General features: G+C 42.6%; 2 protein-coding genes across 5 annotated transcripts in view; both read left to right on the top strand.

Moving 5' to 3' along the window:
• Positions 1-4,832, top strand: part of ankrd11 (ankyrin repeat domain 11) — a 118,555-nt gene extending 113,723 nt beyond the window's left edge. For 2 of the 4 annotated variants that reach the window (XM_085455594.1, XM_085455588.1), the window contains 5 exons: positions 4-2,680; positions 2,768-2,866; positions 3,189-3,332; positions 3,425-3,517; positions 3,696-4,832. In XM_085455594.1, coding sequence (XP_085311720.1) covers positions 4-2,680; positions 2,768-2,866; positions 3,189-3,332; positions 3,425-3,517; positions 3,696-3,881 — 3,199 coding nt within the window. In that variant the 3' untranslated portion in view covers positions 3,882-4,832. The remainder of the gene's footprint in view (positions 1-3; positions 2,681-2,767; positions 2,867-3,188; positions 3,333-3,424; positions 3,518-3,695) is intronic. The other 2 variants (XM_085455608.1, XM_085455602.1) reach the window with 2 other exon arrangements.
• Positions 4,833-10,526: 5,694 nt separating this feature from the next.
• The window catches only part of slc22a31 (solute carrier family 22 member 31), a 16,514-nt gene continuing 13,537 nt past the window's right edge, over positions 10,527-13,503 (top strand). The window contains exon 1 of the mRNA XM_085455562.1: positions 10,527-10,993. Within this exon, the coding sequence (XP_085311688.1) occupies positions 10,604-10,993 (390 nt within the window). The 5' untranslated portion in view covers positions 10,527-10,603. The remainder of the gene's footprint in view (positions 10,994-13,503) is intronic.

Here is a 13,503-nt window from a genome sequence, read left to right as displayed (position 1 = left end):
TAGCAGGTACTCTAACCCCCAGACTTTTCCGGAGGGCACATGTCCTACCCCTGCGAAGAACCTCCAGCTCCCCCTTGTCAGTCGTTCTGCATCCTCTGATGTCCGCCGCCCTCTAGAAGATGAGTTCAAGGCAGAGGCAAACAAGTTTCTTCGACAGCAGAATGATCCAGGGGCGGAATTTGATCAGACGTCTGCCTGTCAGCCTCTCGAGGACAAATCTGCAACTCTGGATAGATTGGAGTTGATGTCTACGTATTTTCCTCCAATAAGGGTACCGTCACCTCGGCGAGAGCCATCCTATCAAACACCAGATGCAGCAACACCAACTCTTGCTGGCAACGACGGTAATGAACACCTTCCTGAAAGTGTGTACAACAATTTCTTGCCCAAACCGTCGACACCAGTTCACAGGCCAGACCCCCAGGAGCCATGCTTTGACATTGCAGCACCACCAACTCCAGCTCCAGCTGCCTTGCCACCCTTGGATATCGACGATATCACGGAGCACCACCACAGCGAGCCTAATCTGGTCGTCTCAAATCTTCCATCTGTCACAGAAGAACAAGAAGAGGAAGAAGAAGAAGAGGAGGAGGAGGAGGAAGAGGAGGAGGAAGAGGGCGACATGGATGAGAGACTTGATGGAGAGCACTGTGCAGTGGATGAGCCGGACCAAACAAGGGAGCCATGCTCGTTTTCTCCTCAAGTTGAGGATCCTTTGCAGAAGAGCTGGCCTGCAGAGTCTCCAGACCAGCATGAGCCAGAAGTCCACCAACTGTCCCCCACACATCCTGCAGCTGACCACGGAGAGAACTGTTTCGATCACAACATGGGTTGGAACAATGACATGGATATGAAATCTCCCCACAGGACATATGGAGAAATAGAGGCTGCTGTCTCCAAAATAACCAGCCCTTACTCCCATTCTGATAATGACATGCAGCCCTTGTCTGGACACCCCTCTGTCACTTCCCCTTATGCTACCTGGAGCAGGTGGCACAAAGATGACCCAGAGGACTTTGATGAGCAGAAGGAGGCTGTGGCTGATATACCCTCTCCAGAGAGGCCAGACACTGCTATGGATGAGGACCCCAACTATTTAAACAACTCTTCTTCCTCCAATAGGCTGGAGTCCTTCTTTCCAGACTGCAACAAGCCGAGCATCGAAGAGGGACACCAGGTGGAGACAGAGACAACATGTGTGGAACCAGACAGCAGACAGAGCACACACAGTTTCAGTGCTGCCGCTGAAACTCACATGGCTCCAGCTGTGGGCCCTGAGCCTGTGGTTCCCTGGGAAGATCCATTTTCAGCTGATGAAGACGACCTGGGACCTTTCTCCTTGCCTGACCTTCCACTGCCAGACAAGTCAGAAGAAGCTGAGTCTGGGGAACCTGAACTTGCTGATCACAACAAGAGTGTGTCGACCCACATTAGACACACTATTACAGACAGAGAGGATCTGGACATCATGGAAGTAGACCTGCCAACCCTAGCAAAGACCTCACGCTCTGCTGGAGACTTAGGCTTAGGGGAATCTGCTAGACAGGACTTTGTTGTGCCATCACCACGTGCCCCTTTCCAGCAGGAATTGGACCCCGAGCCTCAAAGTGTGCCTGTCAACAGCTCAGTGGGACTTAACCAACAACAGAGCAGCATTTTGGAAAGAAAACTACCTTATGGGGGATCGGATGAGTCTGATCCCAGCATGTTGTATACATCTGTAAAATCAGATGCCAGTCAGCAACCACATATACAGATGCATTCGCACTCTGAGTCATTGCATATAACCCTGGACTCTGTGCCTGCTGTCAAGCCGGACACGAGACAGGAGGAGATGCCTGAGGCTGTACCAGAGCCTGTGTCCTGCAGTCCTCTTCCTCAGATCCCAGAAGTGGTCACCCTCTCCACCTCCGTGGAGCCACAGGACACTCAGGACACATCCAAGCAAACATTGGTGACCTTGACCACAGTGTCCACCCCTGTAGATGTTCCCAAGAAGGTGGATGAAATCCCGCAAAGGATGACCCGAAATCGCGCCAAGAACAATCCAGCTGCTGCTTTTGCCGTTGCCACCCCTCCTACCTCTAGCATAATAACCTCATCTACCGCTGCCACCTCAGTGACAACCAGTCCGGTGGTGAGCATTAACCCAGTTCCTACTAGAACCCCAACACCCACCTCAGCATCTTCCTTTACAGCTCTGAAGAAAGAGAAAGACTCTGGGCTTAGTGTCCCGTCTACTGCTTCTAATTTGACCCCAGCAGTATCTGTGACGACTTCTACGGTGGTTCTCAGCAAGACAACAAAAGGTCGTCCTCTTCCTGTCGACGAAGAGGAATCTCAAACCCAGCACCCACGGAAGAGGAAGTTTCCACGTTCTACAGGGCAGCAAGTCCAGGTTCAGCTGGTAAATACAGCCATGCAGCAGACCAGGGAGATGATACAGCAGACTTTAGCTGTAGTGGTCAATGCCATCAAGCTAGACGACATTGAACCCTACCGCAGCGAACGTTCCAACCCGTACTTTGACTATCTGCAGATTAGGAAGAAGATTGAGGAAAAGAGGAAGATTCTCTGCTACATCACGCCTCAGGCTCCACAGTGTTACGCTGAATATGTAACCTACACTGGCTCCTACCTGCTCGATGGCAAGCCTCTCAGCAAGTTGCACATCCCTGTGGTAAGTTCTGGTGTCTTTGCACCATTTCAAAATAATCTTATCCTGCAATGTAATGGTATTAATGCTGTGCTGTGTTTTGCTTATCAGATTGCTCCACCTCCATCACTGTCAGAACCTCTGAAGGAGCTCTTTAGGCAACAAGAGGCAGTAAGGGGCAAGCTTAGGTTGCAACACAGCATAGAACGGGTAAGAAAGTGTCATTTATACTTCAGGATCATTCACTGTCCTAAATTCACTCATTCCTCACTCCTTCCCTGCTTTTTATACAATCAACAATACACATGTGCACCAAACGCTGGGAGCACTTCTTTGATAAAAGATCAAAGCCTTTTTTAAATGGAAATGCAAGTGAAATCGGCATAGTCCCCACGCCTTGGTGAAGCCAAAGTGAACAAATCTGTTTCATATATCTCACTTACTTGAATGACAGCCATTTGTTTGACGCAATGATGTTCCTCTTCATATCATCAATGTTTATTTCTTTCTGTGTTGTGCTTGCTGTTCACAGGAGAAGCTGATTGTTTCATGTGAACAGGAGGTTTTAAGGGTCCACTGCAGGGCAGCCAGGACAATAGCCAATCAGGCTGTGCCGTTCAGCGCCTGCACCATGCTGTTGGACTCTGAAGTGTACAATATGCCATCGGAGAGCCAGGTGGGAAATGTATCAGTATCTCAAAAAAACAAGTGTTAAGTATTTCTATGTCCATTACTTAGTCCACATTCTTACTTTTTCTGCATTCTTAGGGTGATGAGAACAAATCTGTGAGAGATCGCTTCAATGCGCGGCAGTTCATTTCCTGGATCCAGGACGTGGATGATAAATACGACCGCATGAAGGTAAATACTGGCACTTTGCACAAAATAACTGATAATAGAAGCACAAAGTAACAACCACTGACTTTGCTAAATGCCATCTTGATGCCGATATTACATATTTAATGGTACATCTCTACATATGAGAACCATGACCTGTGTGCATAGTCACTATATTCATGCTATGCTTTTCCTTCCCCAGACGTGTTTGTTGATGCGACAGCAGCACGAGGCAGCAGCTCTCAATGCGGTGCAAAGAATGGAGTGGCAGCTGAAAGTCCAAGAACTGGACCCAGCGGGGCACAAATCCCTGTGCGTCAACGAAGTGCCGTCCTTCTACGTGCCAATGGTCGATGTCAACGACGACTTTGTCCTGCTGCCCGCGTGACATACCGCTTCCCACAGAGAGAAAACTTAGTCTCAATCACTTCTTATCAAGGAGACTTCGTTGAACCGAACGAATGGAAAGGGCTAGCAAGTTTGAGAGAGGACCATAGAGGGGGAAAAAATTTATTCTCTAGAAAAAGAATAAAGCTGAAAAACTTGCTCTCGATTCCCTTCCGTGAAGAAAGAAAAAAATGTTTTTAATGGGGGAAAAGAAAATACACAACTTGCACTTTCATCCTCAAAGTTTTTATGCGTTTGTTTGATCAGAGCGAGAGAAGCAGAAACAGTTTTTGCTTTGAGGCTCTGGCACTGGGACACACCTCCTCATCGCTTAGTTTTGGTGAGACGGAGGACAGATTTATTTTCTGCATTCGTTTGTGGTTCCTGCTTCAGTACCCACCACCACCGCTGCTACTGTGGGATCTACCAGAGAAGAGCTCTCCCAACAGAGTGGTGCCTGTCCTGGGGGAGGACTGAGGAGACGCCTCCTTCTTTTTGACACGAGTCTCCACATGGGCCAGGAGATCTTGACAGAGTCCAGCGCTGACCCAGATGCAGTCAGTGGAGCCGTGGTGAATTGTGTGGATCCTTAAATTGATCCAGGAGGTCAGAAGCAGCCACTTTCAGGGCTATGAGACCCAGATACCCAGAGGACGCCCTCTCTGTTCACACTGCACCGAGCTTGGCTAAACAGTAGTGAAACAAAGGCTGCAGCAGGTTGGAACAAAGCAAGAGAGGGTGGGGGTCACGATGTGTGTGCACGTCAGGGCCCAGTGTCTGAGAGGAAGAGACCGTTCGTGCAGCCTCTCAGCCTGGCTTAACAAAAGAGGACATGAACGGATCTCTGAGGACAGACCGGAGTGTTCCTCAGTGATCCCGCTCGTTCCACCACAAAACACATCAGACCGCCATGGACTGCAAAAAAAGGAAAAAAAAAAAAAAAAAAAAGAAACCACACACACACAGGACAGGACAACCAGAAGAAACAAACACAACGAATGTTGAGATTCAAAGAGACTATTTGAGAAATTGTGGTTTTTGGCAGGAGAGAAATATTGTTTTTGTCTATTTCTTTACTTGGGCATTTCATTGTTTCTGAGGAAGTGACTTGAAACACTACAGAGCCAATATTAGTTTAATGGAAAAAACAAACAAAAGAAAACTGAAAAAAAGTTGTATTCCGTAAATTATGTACAGTTTTTATATTCGTTAACCAATGTATTCTTGCTGCCTTCTAGATAATTTATTTTGCCACACATTACTGCACAGTTGTAAATAACCTATGTACTGTAATATCACTCAGTTAAGTGTAAAGAAAAAAAAACATAAAAGAAATAAAAATTATCTTTTTATGTACAGTTCACTTTTGGGCAGCACTTTCCCCCTTCATATCCATGGGCCAAAACATGTACACGATTCTGTCAGTATTGAAAGACTCCAGTGCACAGTTGTATAATCCCATTTTTTGACTCGATCCGGGGTTAGGTGAGGCGGCTCGCCTGGACCCGAGTCACCGCAACACAAGCAGCTGACAGAGAACACTTCTGCATTCAAATGGGCCTCTCACGGGCCGACAACCATACAGCCCCCTCAGATGTAGCAGAATAGTTGTTGAGGATTTATTTAAAGAATAGACAGAGGATTATTATTCATTGCTTTACTACACAATTATATCTGAAAATTTTCGAACCAAGAAAATGCCTTTTTCAGTGAAAAAAAAAATGTACTCATTGTTGGGCAAAGTCACACAGAAGTATATAAATAAATATATATATATATATGGGTGGGATGGAAGAGAGATGTCATTCACAAGCAAAACCATATGAGTGTAGAACTGTTTGAAATTATTATTTCGCTTGTTTTTAATTTAAAGAAAACAATTTGACTTTTTTTTTTATGAATCATCGCACAACGTCACCGTCTAAAACCAACAAGACACGGGTCTTTCAGCGCTTCACTACTCGTCCTGTCCTCCCAGTGTCTGACTTCACATTGAACTGACTGAAGAGTTGTAACAGGCACAGAGACATTTTCATTCCTCACAGACTCCTAAAAACACTGTCAGTCTGTCAGCCCCTTATGTCACAGTACTGGTGAGCAGCTTATTTTCATGGTGCTGTTACAACTTTTACTCACTAGGTGGTGCCAGTGTGTCAGAAAGAAAAACACTTATTCATGGCTCAGCAGACCTGAGGCCTTCCACTTAGACGGGTGTTTTTAAAGTAGATTTTAAAGGTGTTAATTTCCATGTTAGGACTCCAGTACAACACCCACTTAAAATCACGGGAATAGGCTCAACAACCAAGTCACGTTGTCCTCCTTTTTTATTTTTTATCCTACAAGGGGCTGGGGCTAGTGTGGTCAGGGATTTTAAATGTTTCGGTTACTTCCTGTTATTATTCAGTTGTGTGGTGTCTTGTGTCAGGCCCGAGGAGACAGGTTACCAGACTCAAATCTTCTCAGAACAAACCAAAAAGTGAACAGACGTCAACAGAAGCAGTGGAGGGGGGAAGAAATAGGTTAATGCTGAATAGACTGACTTTTAAAAACTAAAGGATCCCATTGAACCGTTGATTTGTGATGACTTGTATTGGTTCTCTGTTTTTAGTGGGTTTTGAAAAGCTTTCCCGACCTGCCCCACGCACACGGTCCTGTGTGTGAAAGCTGCTCACGTATCCTGATGGCAATATTCTGATCCTAAACTTTTAAGTTATTTACACACTGTCAGTCAGCATAGCTGTGTATGGTATGTCTAGTCAAGTGCAATGGTTGTTGCTATTACACTGTGCAGACAAGGTGGCTAGATGTATTGTCCTGGGTATTATTTTTTTTCTTTTAATTTTGAGACACACACACACCCTGGTTTGGTATATGTTTGGAAACAAAAAGTCTGGAAAAATTGTTTTTTAAAACTCATGTTTTTATTTTACTGTTGGTTTCTTACAGTTTTGGGGACGAGGGTCGCGGGTGTCTTTTGTTCAAGAATCCTTGTGTGTTTTTTAGCAAAAAGTGTATGTAGCTTTGAATGTTGTTGTGTTTTATCTTTGGGGGAGGGAGGGGGAGGGGTTCTGTTCTGTATAAAAACCAGTGGCATGTCAATCACGTTGCTTATTGAGCAGAATGTATACCGCTACAATGCCCTGACCGACACCCTCTCACTATTGTTTACAACACATCGAGAGCGTTTCCGTTTTGAGTGGCACCTTTCTTTTTTTTTTTTTCTTTTTCTTTTTTTTTTTGAAAACAAAACATAAAAACAGTTTCATAGCCCTGCCTTTGTTCGTACTTCTGCCATCGTTCGTATGTTTAACAACCTACAAAGGCTTGAAATGGTGATGGTCGACACAGCCGACAGGTGATCTCCCTCCCCCCTTCCGTTCCCCAGAGCAATAGACCAAACACACATCCATTCACTTTGATCATCCGGCGTGAATATTTGGCTAAGATACAGAGACACACAGCAGATGCATAGTAGAGCTCTTGGCCGTGGTGATACAGATGCTAGCCTGACACCACCTCAGTCAGCAACATATTACCTCTACTCTACTCACATTCGCTCATAATGTTTGTTTTTAGACTTGTTGTGTTTTCTTACTGGACATAAAAATATACATGATTTAGTTTCATTATGTAGAATCACGATTTCAAGCCTTTTTGTTTTTGTTTTTTTAAATTCTTTGTTCCTTTTTATTTTATTTTTTAGAATGGATTATGACTAATAAAAAGCATGGAGAACTACTCTTTTAAATGGTGGGAAATAACCTATTTATTATCATTTATTTTGTTTTCGTTTTTTTTTTTTTTTCTGGCACCTGTGGTATGTTTTGAGTTGAAGTTGGTCTCCGCTGTGTAAATTTTCCTCCTTGTAATGCGTGAAAGAGACATACTGTACATAGCTCTGTAAATAAAACCTCCCAGGACGTTTTGCACCCTCCTCTTTGTACTAGTCTGAAAAATTGCGTAGAATGTGGGGTTCTAACAGCAACGGGCCGTGTCGCGCTCGCTGCAGGTGATTATGATGTAACAATGTAACTTTTTTTTTTCTTTTTCTTTTTTCTTTTTTTTATTTGTACAATGTAGTTTATTTGTGTACATATTGATGGAGCAGCTAAAGGGGGGAGGGTTGGTTCACGATGGGTTTGTTGATGCTATCGTCAGTGCTGTAACAGAAATCCAGTACTTTCACCTCTAGCTGTTGTTGATTTCCTGCAAAAAAGAAAAAAGTGACAAAAAAAATTAAACGTGGAAAAAAAAGACACAAAAAATTTAATAAAAAAGCAAAAACAAAAAAGAGAGAAACTGAAAGTGAGTATGGACGGGGGGGAGACTAAAACTGAAAAGTAAAAATTCTAAATTGTTATTTTCTACAGTTGCATGTACAGAGAGCGCGAGAACTGCTGTTGTTCCTCAGAGATTATGTTCGTTAATAAAATTTTGAAATATTACCAGCCGTTCTCTGCATTTTGGTTTTTGTGTTTTCATAGAGTTGCCCAGAGATATTGTAGTTTTGTGTTGTTGTTTTTGTATTTTTGTTTCATTTTGGACTATTTCAGTTCATGTTTTTATTTTTTGAAAACAATGAGTGTCAGTTTAGTATTTTTCAGTGTTAGATTGTTCTTTTAATTATTATTTGAATTCATATATTTAATTATTCTGTGGAGGATGTCAGAGGCAGGATTTTGGAAAATCTGTGCGGTTCACTCACAGACTTGGAGACATGCAAAATGTCAAATATGTCCATCAAAGCTTCATCAGGCAGATTGCATCTTTATCAGCCTCATCTTTACTAAATTAACAAATGCTAAAGTCAAATAATATCTATAATATCATTTTTATTATAATGACATTTCCAAGATCACAAAATTTTTAGTTTTTACTTATTAGCTTTCATTTAACTAAAATAGTTTGTCACATCTAGTTTTTAACATTTACATTGAAATATACTGAAATAATATCCTTTCATATTTGAATAGCTCCTCCTAAGTACAGAATAATATTTGCATAATGGCACACTAAAATTATCACAAAGGTTTTTTAAAAATATAAAAAATGGCAGTTTTTAAATTTCCATTAAAAAAATTTTAACAGGAAAGTGTTTAAGGTAACAAGCATGTCTGTTTTCTTTAAGGCAGAGCAGTTGCACAAACAACCCAAAAGGCCTGGTTACGCCACTCGTCTTCACTCCAAAGATGTGTTTCTATTGATAGCAGGATGACGTGTTTGGTGTCCAATCTTTGTAGCGTTTCACAATCTAAATGTCTGAATTATCTAGTGGTGGATTTCGTGCTTTAGTTAAACTCATAGTCTGGAAGAGTCCACTGAGTCAACTTTAATATTTCTGTGTAAATCAGATTTTTTACCTTAATTACCAGCCCTCCTTTAACTCATGCCCAGAGGACTTCTGTCTGCTAACAGATTACATAACACTGCCTCACCTATTTATGGATTTCATTGCAGCTGATAAGGTGAGCTGCACAGTCACAAGGCAAAAGAAGCCTGTTTGTCTTATGAGTCACCAGACTAAAGCAATACAGATGTTTCTCCCACATGTTACTCCTGCTGTTCAGATAACAGTAAACAACTGAAGTAACAAAAGAAGAATTTCCCAACTATAGGATCAATGACGTTTGTGTTAATTTATCCCATCTAAGAAGTGCAAGGCATTTCTAAATGTGCCTCACACTGCAGGCATCAAAGTGCAGTTTTGTGTTTTATGGGTTCAAAGAAATATTAACATTTCAGATCGTACAAACTTTAAATCAGTTCATTGTGTAACCCAGCATAATCTTATGTTTTTGTGTAAGAACAAATCATTTTCCTTTGATGTCACAAACACTGCTTGTTGTATAAGAGATAAAATATTCTTTATTTAAAAAAATAAATCTTTTTAACAGGGAAAGTGTACATTAATAAGCACTGCTGTAAATGCAGTTGACTTAGCCATATGTCAATTTAAATCTCAGAACTGATTTTAAAAACAAAACAATATATATAATATCAATATTATTTAAAAATAAATAAATAAAAACAGAAAAAAAATACATTCAAAAACTACCAGAAAACCTGTACAACAGGGAAACAACATGGCAACAGCAGAATAAAGCCAATGCTGGCAAAACTAATTATCAATCTTTTTAACTGAGGTTTGAAAGTATTACATATATTCTGTTCTACTGTTGCACAGCAAGTTCAGGCTGAAAAAATAAGCCCGCTTCCAATGCAGTCCTGTCTAACTTGTAATAATAATACACTAAGTGGTTGAGGAGCCATATTGTGTAAAGTTGTATAAATAGCACAAATATTGATGTGTTTTAACAAGATTTTCAAAGTGGAGTAAAATGTACCTCTGTAAAATTAAACAGTAAATTCCTGAAAATAGCTGTGAGTTAAGCGTTTCGATGAAATTACAGAGGTTTAAATTTGAAAATTAATGTGAGCTTTCCACCAGGGTAGCTGTCTTCATGTCAAGTCCAGCTGTGAGTCACATGGAGACATCAAAAGCATCGACTGTTACTGACAGCTCCCTGGACTCCCGCTGTCTGGGGATTACCCTGAAATTAGTCACTCAGTCTCCAAGTAGCAGGTGTGTCATAAAAGTCGATCCCCGGGGCTGTGTGACCCTAAGATCCGCCCCCTGCCTGCCTGCTTCAGCGTCGTGCGGCTGTGCGCTCTCACTGCGTAAAAGTCTTCGGACCGTCTGTTACCACGAGCTGTCGACTTCAAATGGATTATGAAACTAAGGTTTTCCCTCACACCGGGGGCTATGGGCGCTATAACCGAATCGTGGTCGTGTTCAGCTGGTTCCCCAGTTTCGCCGTCACGCTGAATCTGTTCAGCGACGTGTTTTACACACTCATCCCGGACTCGTACCACTGCAAGCCAGACCCGACGCTGCTGCCCTCCGCGTTCCTCCTAAGCAACTTCTCCACACAAGGGTACCTCAACCTCACCATCCCCTGGGTGAACGGCTCCGGTCGGAGCCACTGTGAACTTTATAAGTACCCCCCCAACTCCTCGGACCTCTCCGAGAACGCGCCCAGAGAGAGGGTGCCCTGCACCACAGGGTGGGAGTACTCTCATGTAGCGGGCCTCCAGAGCAACTTTGTCACTGAGGTAAGACGCACGTTTAGCCCTGGTGTTAATATACAGATCTGTGGGGGAGTTAGGAGGCAGAGATACAACAGGTTGTGGGTTTGGGTTACATTTTCTTACCCGGTGAAGCAGTTTCCTTTCACGTGCTCGTTTCTGGCCTTGTTTCGTTGAGCTGCTCTGTCTGCTTAAAGGCACGCTGTGTCACGAACACGACTGTTGGGCAGCTTTCAGTCAATATTGACTCAAGTTGAGCAGTTAACACTTTCTTGTTGGCTTGAATCTTACTGACTGTCGTTTATCTGCCGTGGCTTCTCGGGAACGAAGATGAGAGGCCAGCCAGCCAGGGAACAAATGCTTCATAGTTCATATAAGAAGTGTATAATGATAATTTGCCTCCAAGAAAGCAGGTTGGCACTCAAATATGCAGTCCTACATGCACTTTTGCTTTTAAGCAGGGTTTAACTGTCTTTTAACCCAGCGCGTGAACTCTGACTTTGACCTCCTAACACCCGAACTTTTTCATGGCATGCATTTTTAGTTTCTCTTTGCTAATTGGGCTGATTGGGACCTGATTAATGTAAAAACAAAGAATTACCAGATTTTTTTGTTTTTTGTTTTAACCCGATTTTTGTTTCTGAGAAAAATGAGATCCACATGAGGACATTGGTTTTAAATTTCGATGGAACAGTGGCAGTATAATGTCCTCATAAGTGGATATCCGGCCCTTGTAGAGCAAAATTTAGTATTTTGGTCTAGACAACCCAAAATGTGATGTCCACACATGTGGATACCAGGTCCTAGGAGGTTAAGCTTTTCTCCTGCTTTTGGAGTCATCCCAAAAGATAAAAAATAAAAATCCCATCATGACCTCACAAACCCCTAAACCATGAACAAGGGGCCTTCTACATGGGAAAACCCAGGGTCCTTGCAAGCCTGAAATAAACATCTGCATTAGTTTCCTACCTTTTCTGTAACTTCTGGGTAATTTCCGACATAAATATTTTTCAACAGTTGGATGACTGAACTTTGATTATAGATGGCACTGTCGCCCCCTTAGAAATGCTGCAAAACAGTTTTAGTCCACCCCACAGTGGGACTGGCCTTCTCAGCACAGAAGGTTATCTGTCAAGGTGTTTTGTTTTTTCCAAGGAGAATTCGTAAGCCTCTGTTAAAGGCGTTGAGCTTAATGTCAAATGTGATCCTAAATCTATCAGAACGACCCACGCATGAGAAACTGGGACTGTTGTGGAGGACTAGAAGCTGAACTCACTTCTGCTCATTATTAATTTGACCTCTTTATAAACATGTTGCTGTGGATCTCCACAGCAGTCCCAGTTTCTTCCTTTACCACCATTGAGTCCTAGCACAATTTAACAGCATGAAACGTGCACTACTTAATTTCAGAAACAGCTGGAGAGAGCACATCAGCAGCAGGCGGTGCTTTTTACAAATCATGTAATACAAGCTGAGCTCATATGGCTCATAGAGCTCAGCAACACTAATGTGAAGCAGCTTGAAGCTTTGTATGTTGGACGAGTGGTTCTTAACCAGGGTGCCACGAGGTAAGCAGGACACTTTGAGGAAGCTACGTTGTTTCAAGCTGATGACGTGGCATCTTAAAATCCCACAGTGACACTGCTTTAAATAAAATAATTAAACGTAAGCTTGCAGGTAGGTGGATGACAATGGACACATTCATTTAGCTTTTGCTACTTCTGCTGAAGCACTGTGAGGCAGGCTGCCAACACCCATGTTTTGGCATGACTCTCAAATGTTTTCATCTGTTGTAAATCATCCAGACTTGTCTGCTGTATGTCCTGCTGTATAACTTCACCAGAGGAACACCAACAAACCTCGTGTTACATAATGATATGATGATAATATACAGGCACAATTTCATTAAAACAAATGCAAAACAACTTAAATGAACACCTGGACCACAGTAATGCGTCCTAAATCAACGAAAAATCATTCAGGTGCACAGAGACTCATTAACGTTGAACAAATGACGTACCAATCAAATACATTATTTCAAAATAGAATTGCACAAACTGATTAATTTACAGATGAGTGCAGGTGCACAAACTTCTTTCCTTTTAGCTGTGTGCGTTAGTCTTTCCAGACCAGCACCAAGTCCCTTTATCCACTGCTTCATAGAATGAGCAAACATGCCCTTCCAGTATGGTGCAATTCACCTAGCTCTCCTAGCTCGGAGAGATGCCAAAGCCCTATAATTTGTTTCTGTGTTAGCGTGAAGCCCACTGGGTAAATTCCCAGCACACGTGGTTTGTATTTTAGGACACCTCTGACAGAATGTATTACTGTACGATCTTGGTGATCTGGCTTGACCTCTGAGGTGCCTTATCAACAGGCAGGTTGAAAACTGTGTGAGGCTCACGTCAGTCCTGTGTGAGCAAGAGGATGTGATGAGGAAGTAAAGGGAGAGAGGATAATGAAGGTTACCCCGAGGGTGATGGGAAGACATAGCATTTTAGAAAAGTGTTACAAAACTAGGACTGCATTTTTTTTTC

Source organism: Copadichromis virginalis, linkage group LG1 (assembly GCF_057382275.1).
Source record: "Copadichromis virginalis isolate Kocher_CV1m ecotype Utaka linkage group LG1, C_Virginalis_male_GT1.1, whole genome shotgun sequence".
Classification (NCBI taxonomy): Eukaryota; Metazoa; Chordata; class Actinopteri; order Cichliformes; family Cichlidae; genus Copadichromis; species Copadichromis virginalis.
Note: the sequence above shows the minus strand (reverse complement) of the source record. Positions and strands in the feature narration are given on the sequence as shown.